This window comes from Triturus cristatus, chromosome 10, assembly GCF_964204655.1.
Source record: "Triturus cristatus chromosome 10, aTriCri1.1, whole genome shotgun sequence".
Lineage (NCBI taxonomy): Eukaryota > Metazoa > Chordata > Amphibia > Caudata > Salamandridae > Triturus > Triturus cristatus.
Window position 1 is genome coordinate 558,657,081 of NC_140593.1, and position 21,612 is coordinate 558,678,692.

At 47.1% G+C, this 21,612-nt stretch overlaps 1 protein-coding gene across 1 annotated transcript in view; it reads left to right on the top strand.

Annotated features, from left to right (window-relative positions):
* The window catches only part of LOC146789726 (tetratricopeptide repeat protein 21B-like), a 372,315-nt gene that overhangs the window by 173,931 nt on the left and 176,772 nt on the right, over positions 1 to 21,612 (top strand). Inside the window, exon 17 of the mRNA XM_085631186.1 lies at positions 19,837 to 19,987. Coding sequence (XP_085487312.1) covers positions 19,837 to 19,987 — 151 coding nt within the window. The remainder of the gene's footprint in view (positions 1 to 19,836; positions 19,988 to 21,612) is intronic.

A 21,612-nucleotide genomic window follows, 5' to 3' on the forward strand; every position in this document is an offset into this window, starting at 1 on the left:
GAACTCAGTTTAGAGTTACTCCAGAGTTCTGCACAAGAAAATATTGTTAATTGTTTGCTTTGACAAAGTCTCCAATATAGAATTTCACACTAATGACGTTTCATGTTGTCCTTTGCTGCAACATTATCTATAACGTTCTCGATGGAGCATACAATATTTCAAACATCCTGCCCCATCGCTCTAATTGGAACTTTTAATTGTTCAACCCAGGACTTCTATGCATTTGCAAAATTTGGTTTGATTGAGATCAATGGGTCTGAGAAACATTTTTAAACATTCTACCCCTCCATTTTCTTCTAGAAATGTTTTTTATTCACAAAATTCGGTTCCTGTTTTAAATTGGTGTTGTAATAATTTGCAGCATTCTGCTCCAATCCACTCAATGGGTTTGTATTAATTTCTAACATTCTGCACCATTGTTTTCATTGTAATGGTGACAACTTGCAACATTCTTTCCACCCAATGGATCTTGTACTTATTTGCAAAAGTATGCCCCCAAGTTCTCACAGTGGCCTGCAAACATTTGCATCACTCTGCTCCCGTAAATTTCAACGGAGCTTGTAATACATGTGCAAAATGTCTTTATTTCTTATAATGTATAGTTTTGCATCATTCTTTCCCCATTGTTCTCGCTGTAGCTTGTAAACATTTTGCAACATCTCGTTCTTGTTGTCAAGAATGGTGCACCTGCCTTGCTACACAGCACTTCCAATGGTGTCTCTACAAAAAGGGGCGCCTAGTGCCCATGGTTGTCAATTGTGACCCTTAGCCCAGATCTTAGTGTTTTCTGCAAGTTTTCTTCTGGCGTATAGAGTTACGGGTCATCTCACAATAATCAGTTGCTGCTTCACGTGTCCAAGCATTATACATTGAGCTTCAAGTGCCCGGTGTTTCCATGTAACTGCCCTTGTGACCATTGCATCCAGTGCCTAGAGTTCTAAATGGGATAATAGCTCCTTGTAGGAGAGTAGGATCTGCACTTATGTTGCCCCCACTTTTTTTCTGATGTATACACTGGTTTCTGGCTATAGTCTGGCTGTGTCCATGCTAATCAGGGCCCCAGTCTCTCTGTTCTCTCTAAACGACTTGGTGTGCATATTAGATGCACTAGTGATTGGATACTGTGGTACCTTATGAGCCCCTAGTATATGGTACTTTAGGTACCTAGGGCATAGGCACTTCACAGGCCTACCAGGGGCTGCAGCATGCATTATGCCGCCCCTGGGAAGCAGACTCAATCTGACACCACAGGCCTGCTACTGCAGCCTGTGTGAGGTAGTGTTCGCACTCCTCACTGAGGTATAGGTTTCTATATCTCACCATACACACACATCAGCCACCCCTATGGCAGGCCCTATCAACCCTGAGGGCAGGGTGCTTGGTTTACAATGTGAGGGGATGCCTCTGCATGAGCAGGGCCCCTCTGCAGCTACCAGAGTCTATTCTCTATGGCTGTTTGTGGATGCGGTTAAACCATATACTCTTAAGTGCATTAAAATGCTGAACTTTGGAATGACTGCATCAAAACATGTTGTGTTTGGTGTCAAACAATTTGGAATCATACCCCCACATCAGTCCATGATGTGGGAGCATGATCCCACCCTTCTAGAGGAGACGACATGTAAAACGACAGAAATCTGAAAGAGCCCTGACATCAAAAAATGGATGCCACCAGCACAGACACTGGGCTGCCCTCCTTCTGCTGACTGAAACTCGCAGTGGAGGAAGCCCAACAAAAGACCTCCTGTCACAGGGAGGTGTCACCACCTTCCAGACAGGATTTAGTGTATTGGGGCTGGGTGGGTGCACTCCTAGAGTGCTTTGAAGTCCTGCACTGGGGGAGCAGTAGGCTCCTCTGTGCATATGCCAGCTCAAACCGGTTCAGGGGCTACCTGCCCCTGCTCTGGCGCAAAACTGGACAAAGGGAAGTGGGTGTAACTACCCCCTCCCCTCACCCTCCTAGAGGAGTGGTCATAGAGCTAGTCCCTCCCCTATCTTCAGTATAAGATAGCAAACTTTGCCATTGCAAAACAGATAACCCTGGACGACGCTCTACAAAGAAGAATCCTGGCCCTTCGATGTTCCACTACCTTTGGAAGACAGAATAATCTCCCTTGGAGTCAAGGAGTGACTCCCCTGCTTGGCAGGCACCAAAAACCTTAATAAACGGTCGCAAACTTTCCCGCTCCCGCCGGAGTTCGAAGTCCCTGCAGCCCAGGAAGTGGATTTCCTGACTTCTCGACGGCCATTGTGAGTCCCCAGCAGAGCTGTGGCGAGTGGACCCCACGAGTGACAAGGAACAGCAATACCCGGGGACCGTGCACTATTGTCAAGTGCAACCCCTTCACGACGTTCTACGAACTTGTGCATTGGACCATCTGTGGCCCAAGCCTCCAGCAGGTTTTGCAGTGAAAATCAGAGGCCTACCCCGTCCCGAGTGACCGTGGGCTCCTGTGAATCATTTCCTGAAGAGGCGTCTTCGCGATCGCTTGCCCGTTGGCTTGTGGATCCCCCGAAGACTTTATCAACTCAAAGGGCTCCCCTGGTTGCTCCAGGCCTGCCCTCACTTACCCTCACTGGGTGAGTCCCTCAGACCTTGCTGGTCTGCACCATCGACTTTCTTCACTCTACACGAGACTTGCAGTTGCCAAGGCTTGTTGGCTCCAATCCGGTTGCCGACACCGCAGTCAGCTGCAGACGTCGTGGGACACTCCGAATCCAGCTGCTGGTCATCGTCGAACTCTCCTGGACCTCGTGAGTGAAGAGTCAAAACACCATCGGCGACCTGAAATCACCCGACATTTGTGGTCATCCATCTTCCTGGCCACCGGTCACTGGCAAGTGACTTTGAACACTGTCCCTTCAATTTTCAGGTCATCTGCAACTTGAATTCACCCTTGGATTCCACCGGACACTTCTTCAGTCGACGCAAGCAGCAAGTCTTCTTTGGTCTCCATAGAAAACAGCGACGCGACCCGACACCAAAAGACACCTATGCACCCGGCTTCCCTTGGTGAAGTAACTCGTGCACTCCGGTGCCCTAGTGTGCTGGCCCTCGAATTACTTACCTTTTAAGTGGCTTTCTTGTAGACTTCCTCGAAGTACCCTAAAACTTTAAAAATCAAACCGCGACTTGCTCCATTATAATCAATAGGGAACCCGCGGCTGTGTTCACACACTGCACGCGTCTCCCGTGGGCCTGTTACTTACCTGCTAACACTGCAGTAGTGAAGCCCCAGTGATGCCCTAGGCCTTGTCATTTTGCAAGTCGACATTCTTATACCATTTTTTAGTATATGGTCTTGTACGCCCCTAGGGCTCCAGCCATATTTGTGCTTAATTTATTGAGAAACGTTGAATTTTGAATGTTTATCTGGCTTCGAATCTCAAAGAGATTAGTCAAGTGTGTCTAGAAATAAATACATATATATTTGATATATATACCTGTGTGGTGCCCTTTCATTTGGTAATTCAAGAGATTATAAGGTAAAACAAGCTGCTTTACATTCCTCTGAGACTTAGCCTGAAGGCTGCTCTCCACAGCTACCACTAGGATAGCTTTCTTTAAAAGGTTGTCTTAAACCTATCTACCATTAGAGTCGAATTGGACTGGTGCAAGGTGGCCACTATAACTAGTGATCAGCATATGCCAGGCCAACTTCTCACACTCCTGTATCATAGCTCCTTGTGTGTGCTATTGGTGTCCATAGCTTCCAGTTTGCGGCCAGTGCTCCTACTGCTCTTTAGTGCCCAGTGCTCGTATTGTGCTGCCAGGGCAAATCGGTTCCTCTAATGCACTGCTATTGGGCAGAGCGCCTATTATTTTCCGTTAAAGTTCAGTGCACTGGTTTCATTTTGTTTTAGGTCTTGCAGAGGGAGCTTTATTTGGCAATCATATCTTCCGAAATCGATGCATAATAACATATGGGGATATGAATAATAGGTCAGCCCTACTCCGTTAGTGCTTTTTTAAAGAAAATCATATTTGAATCAGCCCACACAACATTCATATTTGGAACAGTTTGTCAGAGCGTATGAAGTTCTGCCTGTTTACTGTAGAATTTGGAAAAACAAACGAGTCCATCTCTGTGATCACAACTAATGGGGAAGATGTTTACACCGTGGTCCAAATCCGGCTGTGCTGTCACTGCCCATGTGGGCTTTTGTGCACTGTCTGCAGACCCTGTGTGACACACCATTAGGAACAGAGCCACAAGCATCTACTGAAGCTGCAGACGTCATGTCATTCTGGTATACAACTCTGCAACGTTGCACTTGCTGAGACATTTATGGTTCTCATAACAACTACCAAAGTCTAATGCGGCAACAGGTCCTAAATGAGTGGCCATCTTGGAACGGAAATGTCCCCAATGCATCGCCTCACCTGGACTGTTCCCATGAGGCACAGGGTCAGACTGATTTGCATATGGCCATGTCTGAACTGGGGTGGGGACTGGGGGTGAGTGCTTGCAATGTTTAACACTCCGTCCATCATTTCCTTTGATTTTGCTTTGATCGCCTCACCTTTGACATCATTGAAAAGATTATGGGTGCCACTGCCAGCATTAGTGGAATAAACAGCAATCCTCTCTGCGCTCTTAGGGGGCCTGGTATTCAGTTTCTGAGGCCTTCGTATAACATTGTGCCATCTGGTCAAGCAGGACAGTGGTCTACAGTTAAGGTCGTCTGTTTTATGCTGCACTCCAGAGTGAAGTTTGGAATGTAGGTGTACACCCTGCCAGTTACAGTATGGTCCTCTTGATGAAAAGACAATGCTTTTGGGTTAATAAATTGTCAAACTCGTCTGCCAGGCACAGCCCGTCTATATGCGTGGAGGAGCCAGCGGAGCAAAGGTCAGCCTGATAGACACTCTTCAGATGTTCAGGTCAGATAACTAGGCACTGTACATGCCCTAAATGTGCAGGCGCCTGAGCTGAACTTTTCAGGACTGAAGATTTCACAGCCCTGTGGGCGTGACCTCCTCAGCCCGGCAAAGCGCGTAGAGGTCATCCCCATTATGACGAGAGGGGTGTGTCACAAATAGACTCAGACCTTGGTGCTTATTTTTTAGGACCTGAAGTGCCCAGGGCTGACTGTCCATCATTGACGCCTCATCACGGAGTGGGGTAGGATCAGCAGTCTCACTGACCCCATTCCACTCTGTGACTAGTAAGGGACTGTCACCTTCCCTTGTTGGCTGACCCATAACAAAGTGGAGGCAACAATCCCAGTCCTCCAAGAACCACTAAGTTTTCCCGCCGGCCTCTGTGTTTTTTTTTTTTGTGTGTAGGTGTGTGCATGTATGAATGTGTCTTAGTGCGTGCGATCTGTGAATGGTGTGTGTGTGCTTGTGAATGGTGGGTGTATGTACGTGCACTTATGAATGTATGGGTGTGAGTGAGACTGCATGTAAATGGGTGTGCGAGTATGTATGTGTGTGCCAGTTTATGTATTCGACTTCCCCATCCCCATAGCTACTTCTGCAAAGTTGACATAGATAGTGTATACCACATTTCCGACAAAAATTTTAAAACTGAAACCAGTACACACCAGCAATTTAACGAAGTGTTATAATATTAGATGCAATAGTGCATAAATATTACATCATTTGCAAACCATTCTCATAGTTCAGTTTTACATATTACAAAAAAGCAAAATTGAAGTGGGCGCAATATCTCTTACTCAACCCCAACAGATGATGGATGGAATGCTGAGCAAATCAAACATTCACCTCCAGTCACAGATTTGGGTTAAAATTAATCGTAATACACTGAAACCGGTCCCAGGATGCTTTTTTCTGGTCCAGGTAAGACCTGGCTTGGCAGTTCGGACTGGAATGTTCCCATGAGGAGCAGGGTCGAGACTGATTTGCATATGGCTGGGTCTAAACTGGGGTGGCATGGTGAGCAAAAGAACTATGGATTTAACCAAGATTTTTTGACTGGGGATGACCATTTGGTTTGTTCCGCATTCCATCCATCATTTTTGTCATTTTCTTTCTCGCCCTAAGTGCACTGGAACTGCCCAGACGTGGGTCCCGGGCTCACTGTGACGCTGGATTCATGCTTGCCTGGCTGATGAGGGGTGATACCCCGAAACTGGTCCCAGGATGCTAGTTTCTGGTCCAGAGAGAGGACCTGGCTTGACAGTTCAGGCTTGACTGCTCCCTTGAGGAGCAGGGTCAAGATCGATTTACATATGGCTGGGCCTAAACTGGAATGGCATGGTGAGCAAAAGAATTTTGGATGTAACCCAGATCTCTTGACTGGGGGTGAATGTTTGATTTGTTTCGCATTCGTCAATCATTTGTTTGCCTTTTGATCTGTTAATCTTGCCTTGGAGCATGACAAACTATTTTCGGTGAAGAGAAAAAAAGTTAAGTACAATTGCACTGTAAAACATTTTCTGATGGATACATCTGCCAGTGGATTCCTCACCTTGTGAATATCCCCTGCGCCAGCATTCCACGGAACTTTTCTTCCCCAGCACTCCACGTCGACGTGGGCGACGTCATAATGCCTCGGCTCCGCTCGCGACTCCGTTCGACGTCACCGGAGCCATAAGAAGCCCACGTCGGCGTGATGACATCCGTTCCCTTTTTTCCGCGCCTTCGACGCGCAACTTTTTTTTTCCAGTGCTCGTTGGCTACTTTGTAGTTTAGCCGTGTTAATTTGTTAATTCGAGTATGTCTTCGACTAGAAAGTCGGGATTTAAGCCCTGTAGGGAATGTGGAGGTCTGATGTCGATGACGGATCCACACCAGAACTGTTTATGGTGCCTCTCTTCGGAACATGATATGGAGGAGTGCGGATGCTTTAGAAGCATGAACCCGAAAGCACTCAAGGAGAGGAAGACCAAGCTCTTCATGAAGAGGATCGGTGAGGAGAAGAGAGGGAGGAAAAAGGAGAAGTCGAAGAGGGGGTCATCGACTTCGAAGTCTTCGAGGTCGAAGAAGCACCACAAGAAGAGGAAACATTCTTCTCGACGTCGGTCCTCGAGGTCCAGGAAGTCGAGGTCGAGGTCGGCTTCGCCCCTTCGACGCCGGAGCAAATGCTTGTCTCCTTCTCCTTCACCTTTGAAGTCACCGAGGTGTTCTCCTTCGAAGAAGTAGACTCCGGCTCAGTCCCCGACGCGGTCATCGGATCCGTCTAAGGAATCGACTCCGGTTCGAGGGGAGTAGGATGCTTCCATGCATGAACAGGAGCAGGAAGAGTCTGTTCCGGTGCCTGAAGAGTCTGAGGCTCCGGTTGAAGATACTGCGGAGCCGACGCCGGTGACTCCACAAGGGGATACAGGGCCTGTTCCTTTTCCTCAGTTCCCGGCTCCAGGTACAGATTCAACCAATTTCTTAAATGCTATGTATGGCATTTTTAATAGGGCGGCCTACCCATCCGGAGCACCAACTGGTCCCGTGGGTCCGATGGCATTTACACTAGGGGTGCCGCAGCAGTATGCTCAGGCCCCTTTTATGCCCTTTATGCCGATGGCGCCATCTTGGCAGTTTCCGGCGCCGTCTGGGGATCCGATTCGACCTCGGAAGGACCAGCGGACTTCGGAGCCTTCCTCGACGCCGAGGCCGACTCCATCGGCGCAGCGTCCGGCGTCGCCGACTCCACCAATGGCGCCGCCGACTCCGGTACCTTTGGCTCCTCCGACGCCGCGTACGACGTCGTCTATGCCGGCTCCCCGGATCCGGATCCGGTCGAGGAGGGAGGCCCAGAGGGTGTTGGAGGAAAGGAGATATCGGACAGATGTGGAAGAAGGTGCGGTTGACTCTTCCTCAGATGAATTTGAAGGCATTGATGAAGCTAGTGGTTTGGATACAACCCCAGAGTGGGAGCATGTATCTGCCAGGTCTTCTCCACCTCAGGAATTGGCTCCCTATCATGTAGTGATCAAAAAGGCGGCAGAACTTTTGGATTTGCAGCTGCCTTCTGTGGAGTACAAATCCAACTTGCTTACAGAGGTGTTGCATTCTCCATCGTCAACATCAGAGCCTTTGTTGCCTTTCAATGAGGCCATCTTGGAGCCGGTCTTGGAGATGTGGAAGAAACCCCTTTCATCTCCGGCGGTGTGTAGGCAGGTGGCAAGAAGGTACAAGGTTGCACCAGGGGATCCTGACTTTTTGTCAACTCATCCTTCTCCAGACAGCTTGGTTGTGCAGGCTTCATGTTCCAAGCATGCTTCGGGTCCCTTCCCTCAGTCTCCAGCTGACAGGGAATCTAAAAAGGTTGATCAGGCAGCCAAAAAGACCTTTTCCACTGGAAGTATGGCGTTAAAATCAACTAATGCTACATGCCTGTTGGGGCGTTATGTACATGCGCTAATGGACTCCATTAAGTCTTTGGCCCCTAAGTTGCCTGAGGGGGATAAGTCGTCCTTTTTGGAGGTTGTGGCGGACACTCAGGCAGCTGCCAGACAAGTTATCCAATCTGGGTTGGATACTGCGGACTCTGTGGCAAGGATCATGGGATCGTCTGTTGCCGCAAGGAGGCAGGCTTGGCTCCGTGCCTCTGGGTTCTCAGCTGATGTGCAAGCTACGCTGGTTGATCTGCCATTCGACGGACAGAAGCTGTTTGGGGAAAAGGCAGACTGCCCTTCAGCGATTTAAGGACAGCAGGTTGACTGCAAAATCCTTGGGGCTGCAGGCTCCTGCTAGGGGTTCGTCTTTTTGAAAATTGAGGGGGGTTTTGGAAGATCGTCATTTCGCTCTTACCGGCAGCCCCAACAGCAGCAGCAACAACAGTAGCAGAATCCCCTCTATAAGTCCTATAGAGGGAGACAAAGGGGTCGGAGAGGTTCTGGGCGTAACCCCTCTTCTTCCTCCTCCTCTTCTGCTCCCAATGAAGCTTCAGGGAAGCAGCCCTAGATCCCCCATCCCGGATCATGTAAGACCTGTGGGGGGTCGGGTGTCCTACTTTCTACGGGGTTGGAAATCTATTACAACAGACCTTTGGGTTTTGAACCTCGTAGAGACTGGGTACGCTCTTCCCTTTCGGGAGTTTCCTCCCCCTTACCCTCCTTGCCAAGGTTATTGCTCGGAAGACCATCTGCTTTTCCTACAGAAAGAGGGTCTAGCCTTGCTTCAGAAAGGTGCAATAGAGGTGGTTCCGGAGCAGGAAAGGGGGTCAGGGATGCTACTCCCGGTATTTCCTGATTCCCAAAAAGGACGGCAGATTGCGTCCAATCCTGGACCTCAGAATCTTGAACTTTTACCTGAAACAGGAGAAATTCAAGATGCTGACCCTTGCGCAGGTTCTTCAAGCGTTGCAGCAAGGAGACTGGATGGTGTCGCTCGACTTGCAGGACGCGTACTTTCATGTCCCAATCCTGAAGTCGCACAGGAAGTATCTCCGTTTTACGGTTGGGTCGCAACACTACCAGTTTGTGGTCCTCCCGTTTGGTCTTACTACCGCACCTCGAGTCTTCACGAAGGTGATGGCAGTGGTGGCTGCTCATCTCAGGAGGTCGGGGATTCCGGTTTTCCCCTACCTGGACGACTGGCTTCTGAAGGCAGAGTCCCCAGAGATGGTGCAGCGTCATCTGCAGGTAACATCTCAGCTGTTATTCGACTTGGGTTTTTCGATCAACGTGCCCAAATCTCACCTGGTGCCCTCTCAACGCAACCTGTTCATAGGGGCGGTACTGGACACTACTGTGTGTCGAGCATTCCCTCCTCCTCAAAGGATTCTCGACATTCAGGAGATGGTCCCTTTATTCCACAATGGAGCGGTTGTTCCAGTTCTGAAGGTCCTTCGCCTGCTCGGTCTGTTCGCTTCCTGCATTCTGTTGGTCAACCATGCACGCTGGCACATGAGGGCGCTCCAGTGGTGCCTCCGCAAGCAGTGGTATCAGCACAACTGGGATCTCGGGGAGTCGATCAAGATCTCCAGAGAAGCTGCAGCGGATCTGTCTTGGTGGAGCGTGGAGGGCAATCTGTCTCAAGGAAAGCCCTTCCATCTAACTCCATCGGTGGCCACAGTGATAACGGATGCATCCACCTTAGGGTGGGGTGCGCATCTGGGGGACCCGGAGATCAAAGGACTTTGGTCTCCAGAGGAAAGGTTGCTTCACATCAACCTTCTGGAATTGCGGGAGATTCGTTTGGTGCTCAAGGCCTTCCTCCCTTCCCTTCGCGGTCAGTCGATTCAAGTCCTGACAGACAACACGACCGCGATGTGGTATGTCAACAAGCAGGGAGGAGTGGGGTCTCTTTGTCTTTGCAGAGAGGCTTTACGTCTATGGTCCTGTCTGATGGCAAATCATCTGGCCGGGGTGCTGAACGTGCGTGCGGACAGTCTCAGTCGGCAGTTCTCCGCCGACCACGAGTGGAGGCTCCATCCGGAGGTAGTTCGTCACGTCTTTCGGACGTGGGGAACTCCTCGGGTGGATCGGTTTGCCACTTTCGAGAACGCGCACTTCCCGTCATTCTGCAGTCTCCAGTATCCGATGCAGGGGGCGTTGGGGGACGCGTTTCAGTTGAGTTGGGGGCTCGCAACTCCTTTACGCGTTTCTTCCCATACCCTTGATTCCTCGGGTTCTGAGGAAGATTCGCCAAGACCGGGCCCAAGTCATATTGGTCGCCCCGGATTGGCCAAGAAGGGTGTGGTACACAGACCTTCTCCACCTCTCCTCATGCCCTCCGCTCCGTCTCCCTCTGAGGGCAGACCTCCTCTCGCAGTCGGAGGGGCAGGTTCTACACCCCCACCTCCAGAGCTTACACCTTCATGCCTGGAGATTGAACGGGGCAACCTGAGTTCCTTCTCTCTCCCACCTGATGTGGTGGACGTTATTTTATCGGCCAGGCGACACTCCACCAAGTCCATTTACTCCTACAGGTGGTCAAAATTTGTAAAATGGTGTGGAGAGAGATCCATTGACCCTTTAAAGGCCCATCTTTCCAATGTGCTCCAGTTTGCTCTTTCCTTGGCTCAGCAGGGCTTTGCTGTGGCCACGGTCAAGGGCTACCTTTCGGCCTTATCGGCATTTCTGTGCCTTCCGGATCAACCTTCACTATTTAAATCTCCGGTTGTTCTGAGGTTCATCAAGGGCCTTACAAACATGTTTCCTCCCACTCCATTTGTAATGCCTCAGTGGGACCTTAATCTTGTTTAAACTTTCTAATGGGGTCCCCATTTGAGCCTCTACATAGTTGTCCTTTGAGGCTGTTGTCCTTTAAGGTGGTTTTTCTTGTGGCCATAACCTCGGCAAGGAGGGTGAGTGAGCTTCAAGCTCTTAGTTCCAAACCTCCTTTTCTTACCTTACATGCTGAAAGGATGGTTCTCAGGACCAGGGCTGCTTTCCTGCCTAAAGTTGTCACTCCGTTTCATTTGGGGCAGTCCATTACTCTCCCTGTTTTTTACCCACCTCCTCATCCTTCCAAAGAGGAGGAAAGACTCCATCGCCTGGACCCAAAGAGAGCTGTAAGCTTTTATTTGGCCAGAACCAAGGATTTTCGCCTTGACGACCAGCTCTTTATTGGATACGTTGGTCGTTCTAAGGGTAAAGCGGTGCACAAGCACACGCTGTCGAGATGGATAATACTGGCTATCAAGATCTGCTACGCCCTGGCTGGTAAGACTCCTCCTGAGGGTATTCGTGCTCACTCTACTAGAGCTAAGTCTTCAACATCTGCTCTGGCCCGGGGTGTTCCTGTGGCAGATATTTGTAAAGCCGCGACTTGGGCCTCCCTCCATACTTTCGCAAAGCATTATTGCTTGGAATCTGAGATGAGGAGGGAGGGCCACTTCGCGCGCTCTGTCCTGCAAGACTTTCTGGTATAGGAAGGTGGACACCCTCCTCCGGGAGTGGGGACTGCTGTGGGAATCTATTCACAAGGTGAGGAATCCACTGGCAGATGTATCCATCAGAAGAACAAGTCACTTACCTTCGGTAACGCTTTTTCTGGTGGATACAGTATCTGCCTGTGGATTCCTCACTGGCCCACCCGCCTCCCCGTTGTCCACCTTCATATGCCATGAAAAAGGTCTTGTAGATATGTGTTTTTGCTGTATAGTATACTGTATAGTACAGTTGTAGGAAATGCTTGTTTTTCTTTGCATTCCTTTCCTTTGAATATTATATAGATGTTATGGTTTATTGTATACTGTGTATACTTTGAGTCTGTCGTTAGTCCACCTGTTCGCCTCGAAGGCACGGGGAAAAAATGGGTGGAACTGACGTCATCACGCCGACGTGGGCTTCTTATGGCTCCGGTGACGTTGAACGGAGTCGCGAGCGGAGCCGAGGCATTATGACGTCGCCCACGTCGACGTGGAGTGCTGGGGAAGAAAAGTTCAGTGGAATGCTGGCGCAGGGGATATTCACAAGGTGAGGAATCCACAGGCAGATACTGTATCCACCAGAAAAAGCGTTACCGAAGGTAAGTAACTTGTTCTTCACGTGCATAAATGTACACTGTGTGTATTTATACATGCAGAAATGCATTCAGATATGCGTAAACGAAAATTCATTAAGCTTTTCTAGGAGTAATCCTGCGACTGTTTTGACTACTCAGGCATACTCGTGCAAATCGTTGCAAATTTCAAAAAGGCCATAAATGCTTTGGCAACCGGCCCTTCAGCTCAGATTTCCCCATCAACCCGCAAACGTTAATTAACTTGGAGAGGGCTGAATATGCACTTCGAACTGGACATGACTCAGCCCTATCGTCTTCCCGCATCTGTTTTAAATATTTCCTGATAGATAATCGGTTATTTGTTGACTCTTAAATAGAGTTTTGATATTCCTATCCAGTTTATCCGAAAAAGTAATTTTCTCCAAAATACAATTCCCAAAGAACAGAACTTTTAGGCATCAACGGTTGTTAAAGATTGTGGCTCACACTCTCTAAGAACTATACAAAGTTCTATTGGAAGGTCAGTCACATGATCATGTTCTTCCGGGACTGAATAAACCCATGCTGCTCCTCATAATAAACCTGGGGGACTAGTTTCGTTAGTCTTTTACAGCATATATTTTATTGTCGGGTGGATTGGCCTGTACCACCCTCACGGTCTTTAAGCAGCGTATACAATTTAGGTGCTTTTGTTTCCAAGTTTTTTTAAAGTATCATTTCCTGACCATCTCATTCACTCACTCTTCCATCCTTTCGAGATACTATAGCTCCCTTAATCGCCTTCGAACTAGTTGTCTTCCTGGCCAGACATTAACTGATGCAGCCCTTAAGGGTTTTAAATTCAATCTTCTCTAGGCAGGCTCCTCCGTGACCCACACCCCTCTTTTCTTGATCTCAACGTGAGCTCTGTGACAATCTCTAAAAGCCTTTCATTTTTAAGTTTGTTGTTTTAAACGCAAAATTTCCTTTTGAATCTTTTACTCGCCCGATTTGATTACTTGTGTTAACTGTGCAGTTTAGTAGTGCCACAGATTTACCAGTTTTGTTATTGTGGTTCTCTACTATAATTCTGTGTGGTGTACTTGGGACTCTTGCCCAATAAATCTATTCGAGCTTTAATTCTCTTGTCATGGGAAGACTTTGCTTGCACTCCGCCCCTCGACTACAGTGTAAATCCTCTAGCAGCTCTTTTTTGAGGCTCTTAATTTCTGAGATTTGATCTTCTTTCATGGTTCACCTGTCCTTCACGTCCACTAAGATGTACCTTGCAAAATGTCCTCTCATTATGGCTTTAACACATCTTGTCCCACCAAAATGTTTGCAGACCTCTTATTTACAGGGTCACAATATACGTTCTTCAGTTTTGAGAAATTATAGGCATCCGTTATTGTTCAAAACTTTCTTTTGAACGACCACCTCATGGGGGTGCTGCTTTTTTGTGATAAATCTGTGAGTTGTGCCTGTATGTAAGAGCGGGCCGCCCTCTACAAGGTCGGCGTGGTAGTTGTTTAAGCACGCAGGGAATAAAAAGCATGCTGGTGCGACGGCGCAGCTGGGGTGCCCCCGTCACGCTAAAGGCAAGGCAGTCTGTGCCGGTCATTGCCGGAATGGGCCATCCGCCAGGACGCCTGCCAGTTTTCCCTGCCAGATTACACTAGGGAACAGCTGCTGGCCTACAATAATGGTAAGTGCTGTAACTCCCCTACTTGGGTTGGGAAAAGGGACTACCTCCCATTTCAGTGCAATTCCTGCAACTTTTCATTAACGATGGGAAACAGCCTTTACCACGAAGCATTTTCTATGCATTATGTTTACAACGGTACACTTACCTCGTAAACGTCTTCACAACGCGTAATGCTTCAACGGCCATCTTTACCACGCAAGCAACGTAATCACGGAACAACGTCTTCCTAATCCGAAAAAATGCGTCAGTCCGTTTTCAGTGTCGGCGGAGACCTGCGAAAAAGGCAAAAAAAACAAGAAAGGGGGTTTGGGGGGGGTCTCTCCCCCCCCAAAAAGGAAAAGCTGGGTAAAGGTAAAATCGAGGTAAAGGCAAAGCGTAGAAAAAACATTCAGTTGTAACGCATGCGTGGTAAAGGCATGCGTTGCAACGGAATGCGTAGTAATGACATATATTCATTAACGATCAGGGAGACTACAAGCACTCTCACTATCACACCCGCTCTCAGTCCTCCCAAAAGGGACAATCATTTATTAGACGCAGTCACTAGAGCCACTTTTTCATCTGCCCCCTCGTTTAATCCCTCAAAAGGGGAAAATAACCCCCACAAGCCTGTCGGGAACTCGCTAAATGCCAAATCGAATGCAGATAAAGCTGAGGTCATGGAGTTTGGAAAAGGGCCACCCATCTGGAACCAATTATGGTGGCCAGTAGAAGCAGGTCACTGTCCTGACCAGTCGGTAAAAGCTAGGAACGTAGATTTCATGTTCGATGACCAACTAAACTGTGCAGGTCAGATCAATCTTTTGACATCCTCCTGCTTCTTTTTTTACTAAAGACCCTGTGCAAAACTTTCTATTATTACCCTGGGTCTCAGGAAAACAGTAGTAGTTATATTAATTCTTTCAAGAATTGACTACCTCAATGCGCTTTTCTTGGGCATTGACAAATGCCAATTAGTAAAACTTCAATCTTTACAGAGTGCCGCAGCGTGAGTGCTGCTCAACATTCCCAAATATCATCCTATTTCCAACAGCATTCGGGAGCTTCATTGGCTTCCTGTTAAGCAGCGCATCAAATTCAAGGCTCTATGCTTGGTGCATAAAGCATTGTGTGGTTGAGGGGTGGGGGGTTGAAGTCTTTCCTATCGGGCGGCTAAGCTCTGGAATGAACTTCCGGTCACCACTAGGCTACAACCTATTAGACCCCTGTTTAGGAAAATGCTTGAGACATGGCTATTCCCCTCATAGGGAAATGAAGCATTGTCCTCCCCAAAACCGTACATGTTACTTGTTACATTCAGCGCCAATACACCTCGGCATTCGTCCGCTCTATAAATGTTTTACTTACTTTACTTACTGTTTGTTACACCTTAGCACAGTCAGACAACAACCCATTGTCTTTATTCCTGATTACTCACATCTATGCTATACTAACTAAAAAAGGGTCTGTTTCAGAAAAATGGCCATGGTAAGTATATTACCGAAGACCTTGATGTTGCAATTGCTAAATATCCAATACAGCAGACTCTCTCGACAAATTTTCTTCATGCATATTTCCCATTTAGCGCATAATGCGGATTCTCTTCCTATTTGTTTGTCCACCTGATGCTCAAGCATGATATACAAATCCCCTCCCTCTATTATGGTTTTATAAGCTCATCGCTAAAGTCATCGTAGGACAATAACTATCTAGGCTAGCAGCTTTGACCCTGACAAGTATAAGCTGTCTTTTATTTGATTGCTGATTTGGGCCACTCTCTACACCTTTCACTAACTTTGGTGACCAGGAGCCACCGGTTCCAGTGATTGCAGTTTGAGAGTACTCTGGTTTCACTTTTTTTAATCGTAATAATAAATTTTTCCATCCTGCCAATAGCCATGTTAGATCTCCGTTGGCGACTTGCGTCTCTTGCAATATCATATTAGTCTTTAAATTCCTTAAAGTCCGAAAGACTCTTTGTTGTTTTTTTCCCCATACCAGTTTAGGCCTTTTATGTGGCAGTTTATAATTTTAACCTACCATAAGTCAGAAAGAACCTAACCAGAAAAATCTGAGTGCAGTGAAAAAAAGCAATCCTGTGGATGGGGATAACTTTGAGTTGCTTAAATTCTAAATCGTGTTGCCAAAGAGAATACGTCTGGCCTTGGCAAACTGCTACAATGGTTATTTTTGTTATTATATTTTATTGCAATCTTGTGTCATAAATATAAATAGAAAAAAAGGAAACCTGCAGTCACCTAAATGTGGCCTTCATATGCTTGAAATTAAAAAAATTAATTGCATTTTTTTTTCACTAATGTGGCTGTCTTACTAGTGATGTTTTCTTTCAAAAAAATAACCATTTCAGTTGCGTCTTAAATTTCATTATCATATGTCAACTAAACAACAATAAGCCATTGTAGGAGGCTGGCTTAGTATATAGTGCTCACTTATGTAAGTGTAACACCATGCACAAATCAACACAGACCGCCCTTATGGTGGTTTTAATGTTCTTAGACAAACTTAGAAAGCTCTCTAAGTGGTAGCTGTGGAGAGCAGCCTTCAGGCTTAGCCCAGCAGGAGTGTGAAGCAGCTTGTTTTACCAGAAATTAATCTAATGTTGTAGGTTAAGTGAAAAAGAACCACACAGTGTAGTTTTAAACGTATGTATTTATTATAAACACTCACTAACACTCCTACCTGGATTTATAACCACAATGCACACAGTACTTGTATAATAGAACACGTAAGTAGCACAAATACACAGTGGTCTCCAGGGGGAGACCAAACCATATACTAAAATAGTGGAATGTGAACCACGACTTAAGTCGAGACTGGACCCAGAAGATGTTGAAGAGCTGGGGACCCAAGGAACCACCCAAGGTAAGTACCCAGGAACCCCACGAAGGCTGTGTGCAGCATGGGAACACGACTGTATGCTCAATACAAGACAATGGGTGAGTCGGGGTTGCAGTTTTAAAGATGGACCCTTCCCAGAGGACCCTGAAGAAACCCAGCGGAAGATGGAAGGTTAGAGAGTCACCCCACCCGTGGATACCCCAGGAACCAGGATACCTACACCAGGGAAGCCCGGCTCATAGGTGTGAAATGACGTCGGAAACCGCTGTAGAACAGAATGGAGGACTTCAGTGAAGATGACACTGGCAAAGAAGGTGAAAAAGTCCGGTGGAACCCAAAGGTGGATTCAAGATGAGCGTACCTGCAAGCAGAGGGGACAGACTCTGCCACTCAGGAGTGGCCAAGAGGCACGGAAGACAAATGCCCACCGATGTCGGAACTGCAGGTGAGTTGATAGTGCCCTTGAAGTTGCAGCTGTGTGGACCAGGCGACGCTGTGGAAGACCAGGAGCTATTCACGAGCTGTGCCACGTCGGATGTCAAGAGCCAGTGGGTCAGTGCTCGACAGGGGCACCAACCACCCTTGTCAACGACAACCAACATAGTATTCGAAGAAGGTGCAGTGTCGGGACCATCAAGGTCCAAGTGACTCACCACAAGCAGGTAAGTCAGAGCAGGCCCGAGCAAGCAGGGGAACCCACTGGAGCCAAAGAAGACCCTTAAGAGGACCCACGGACGGAAGGCACAGGAGTCGCACGAGGACCTTGAGCAGCTCGCCAAAGGATGAAGGCCCACGGTGCGGAGGATGCAGTGCAGGCAAAGATCTTGGTTGCAGGAGATGCTTGAGGCTGGAGCATCTTGGAGCCCGAAGATCTCTGGTGAAGAGTCAACAAGCCTTGGCAACGGCCAGTCGATGCTGTGCACAGGGGTACTGCTCCAGCTGTTCCTACGAGGGATACTGCCTTCAAACTTGCTGTGAAGACCGTGCAGGCCTTGAGGGAGTTGCAGAACCACCACTTGTGTTGCTGAACATTTCGGAAGTCCGTATAAGCTGAGGAACAGCAGATCGGTCAGCTTCGTTGCAGTGTCTTCAGATGTAGAGAAGTGACTCCTTCACTTCAAGGGAGATTCCTTCAGGGTACTTGGATGTTCACAGGCCTGTAGAATAACCTTTATGGAGCACAGGCACAGATGATGCAGAAGACTGGCAGGACGACGAGACTAGGGGCAGCAGGAATCTTCCCAGGTGCAGTCTCTGTTCCCAAAGCGAAGTCCAAAGTGCCCAGACGGTTGAAGATTAAGTGGTTTCAGATCTGAATCTTGTCCCATGACAAATCTGAGTAACTATCTACAGGTAAGCCCTTATGTACCCCAAGGAAAGGGTTGGGACAATTCAGGGGACCCTCCCACATGAGGGGCTGGACAGTGTGGAGGATACTCCCATGTCCTTTGTCCAGTTTTGTGCCAGAGCAGGAGCCAACGGCCCCCTGAACTGGTTTCAAAAGGAGTATGCAAGGAGGGCACCAAATGTGCCCTTCAATGCAGTCTAGTGGTGCTGGCAAGCGCCCCCACCCTGTGCCAATATACTAAGTCCGACCTGGGAGGTGGTCACACCTTTCCGTGACAGGGAACCTATTGTCCTGCGTTCCCCTGGTCGAGCTTGGCTGAGCAGCAGGAGGGCAGAATCGTTTCTCTGGTCGGCAGCAGCCATAGTTTGCTGTCCATGTCTAGAAAACTGGTACCGGGAGCACTGAGGGCCTCCTGGAGGAGCTGTACAGTGCATGAAATCGTGTTGGGGTATGATTCCAAAATGTTTGATAACAAACATGATGGGGTTCGTTACAGCCAGTTTAGAGTTAGCAATCGCATAATGACGCATGGCCGCTCTTTATATTGTAATGGCTGATGCACTTCCAACTCGGGAGAAAGGACTCTGTGGATTGTAGGGGTGTCCTGCTTATGCAGGGGCACCCTCACACTTATACCCGAGCACTCTGCCTTCAGGATTGAAAGGCCTGTCGTAGGGTTGACTTATAGGTTTTAAGTGCAGTGACTTCAGATATAAGGAATCTTATATCTGTCGTAAGTGGTGCTAGCACTAGCGTACACTGGCTGCAATAGCAGGTCTGTAGTCACAATTTGAGTGGTCTCCCATGGCTGGCATAATACATGCTTCAGCCCATGGGGGACTCCTGGTGTACTTATGACCTGGGTACCTTAGTACCATATGCTAGGGACTTACAAGGGTACATAAGCAGGCAATCTGGGGTGTACCCAAGTACTCACCATGTCTAGGGAAGAAGCACAGAGACTGGGGTCCTGATTAGCAGGATCCCAGTCAGACTAATCAGAAAAATATAGCAACACCATGCAAGAAGTGGGGGTAACCATGCAGAAAGGTCCTACCTTCCTACAGTTATACATAAGCAAGCGCTCAAATTGCAGGTAGCTACAATGTTACAATTTCATTAAAACAATCTCGAATGAGATGTGACTAAAGCAAGTAAAGGAAAACTTGATAATCTTCGCTGGCCCCACGAATGTGATAGGAATGATGCTGAGAGGGATACCTAAAGCTTGTGTAATTCAGAAGAAACAATTTTGTGATAATGAAGGAGAAAGCTGATAGCGAACAACTGGCTGTGGAGAATGAGGCTGGGAGATTGCCAGGAATTGAGCATTTTTTCTGAGATGTTTTCCTCTTTTATGTGGTTAATGCAAGACGTTTAAATAGGTGCTGATGGAATCAACTTTCCTAATAAATTTTGCTATTGCTATGATAACATATCAGATTCCTAACCAGAATTTGTACTACCTTTCTTGAGGATAACGCTCTCATTTACAAGTGTGCATAATGATCATATGCTATCTTCTGTAACTTCTGAATGGTCAAGTTTTTTGTAGTGTGCTATCTGACCTTAGCGTCTGTGCTGTAATCTAATATATTGTTTTTATAGACAACTTCATAGACCTGAGCAAGCTAATTGATCTGCTGAGAAGAAGTGGAAAACTTGACGAAGCCCCAACCTTTTTTGACTTGGCATTAGCCAAATCGTCCCGAATTCCGATGGAGCCAGGTTTTAACTACTGCGAAGGCCTTTGCTGCTGGTAAATTTCTTCAGATAATATCCTTGAAACGTAATTATATTTGCAATTGTTAGAGAAATGTAATAATGAAATATGTTTAAATTGAAAATCCTTTAAGAAGTTAACTGAAAAATGTAATGTGTTTTGTGACATCATGAACAAGATGATGTAGTATTGATGTCCCCTAATTCCTGTGTCGGTCTGAAATTTCATTTGTGAATTTGAATTTGGCAGGGTATAAAGTGTAAGAAACAGATTGTCTAAAACTAAAATTCCCTTTTAGAAGGATTAATTTTGTGAAAACTGCAAAGCAAAATACTTCGCACCATGAGCTGAGACTCTACATTTACTTATGCTGTAGCGACACATTTTATGTGACTGTGCTGAATGCATTTGAAATTTGTGCAGTGCAGAACATTACTTTGGATGGGGAATCATTCGAATACAGAACCTTTGCATTTGGCCATCAGTTGTCTGGCTTGTGTAGTTGTAATGATGGAGCTGCAAAATACTCAGCCAAAAATATGTGCAAGAATCTTCCAACTTGCCCTTCACTTTACTGGATTGTCAATCAGTCATAATAGTCTTTCCTGATGGATAATTCTTCCCGCAGGATCCTCACCTCATAAACATTTTCCCGTTCAATAATTCTCCAGCACTGACATGTGGCACCAAAAGACTCCAACTACAGCTCTGCCACCCAGGATATGACAACTGAAAATGTAAGGCACTAGCTCCTGTTTTCCCACGCCTCATCAATGTGCGTCCTTAGCTCTTCTCTGTGATTCCTAGTCAGAATTCCAGTGCTTTTCACATTTAGTTCTATTACCTCACCCTAAGATCTTGTGAATCACCCTCTGCCATAGGTGCCACAAAAACAAATACTTAATGGACATGTGTTTATGGTGTCTAGACTCTGGGCCTGATTTAGATATTTGTAGATGGGTCAATCCGTCACAACAAAGGACAGATATCTCGTCGGCCAAAATCAAAATCTGATGATATGGGATTTAGGTACCGATGAACGGGATATCCATCCCTGTTGTGATGGAGTAACCCGTCTGCCGATATCTAAATCAGGCTCTCTGTTCTGATTATTTATGCACCTGATGGCCATCAAAGAATAAGAGGCCAAACTGTTGTGACTAAGGTCGGTCTTCAAGGAATATGCTCATGGACTCAGGTTCTCCTTCCCATAAGTACCCTGTCGGGGAAGGATTTCCTAAAAGATCCCGCAAAAGACCTCAAAAAGCACCGTATAAAGAAGCAAGTTTCTTTATTGGAAATGTTCCCTTCCAGCATGGGCGCCCCAGATTTTTGCTTTCTGTTGGCTTGTTGATCATGGAACTGTGTGCACTTTACCTCTGCCAACCAGTGGTAAAGTGCTTGTGCTCTCCCTTCCAAACATATTAAAATTGGCATAAACCTAATCAGCACACTTAATTCACCTATATGTCCATAGTATATGATACTACAGGTAACTAGGGCCTATAATGAAATCCTTCTAGAAGGCTACAGAACTCATTGTGCCACCAATTAAAGTGGCACTATAAAACATGTCTCCAGGCCTGTCCCTGCAGCCTGGTTTGGCAGGTTTAAACTTCCATTTCCATCTAGCAAACAAAACCCTTTGCCAGGCCTAAACC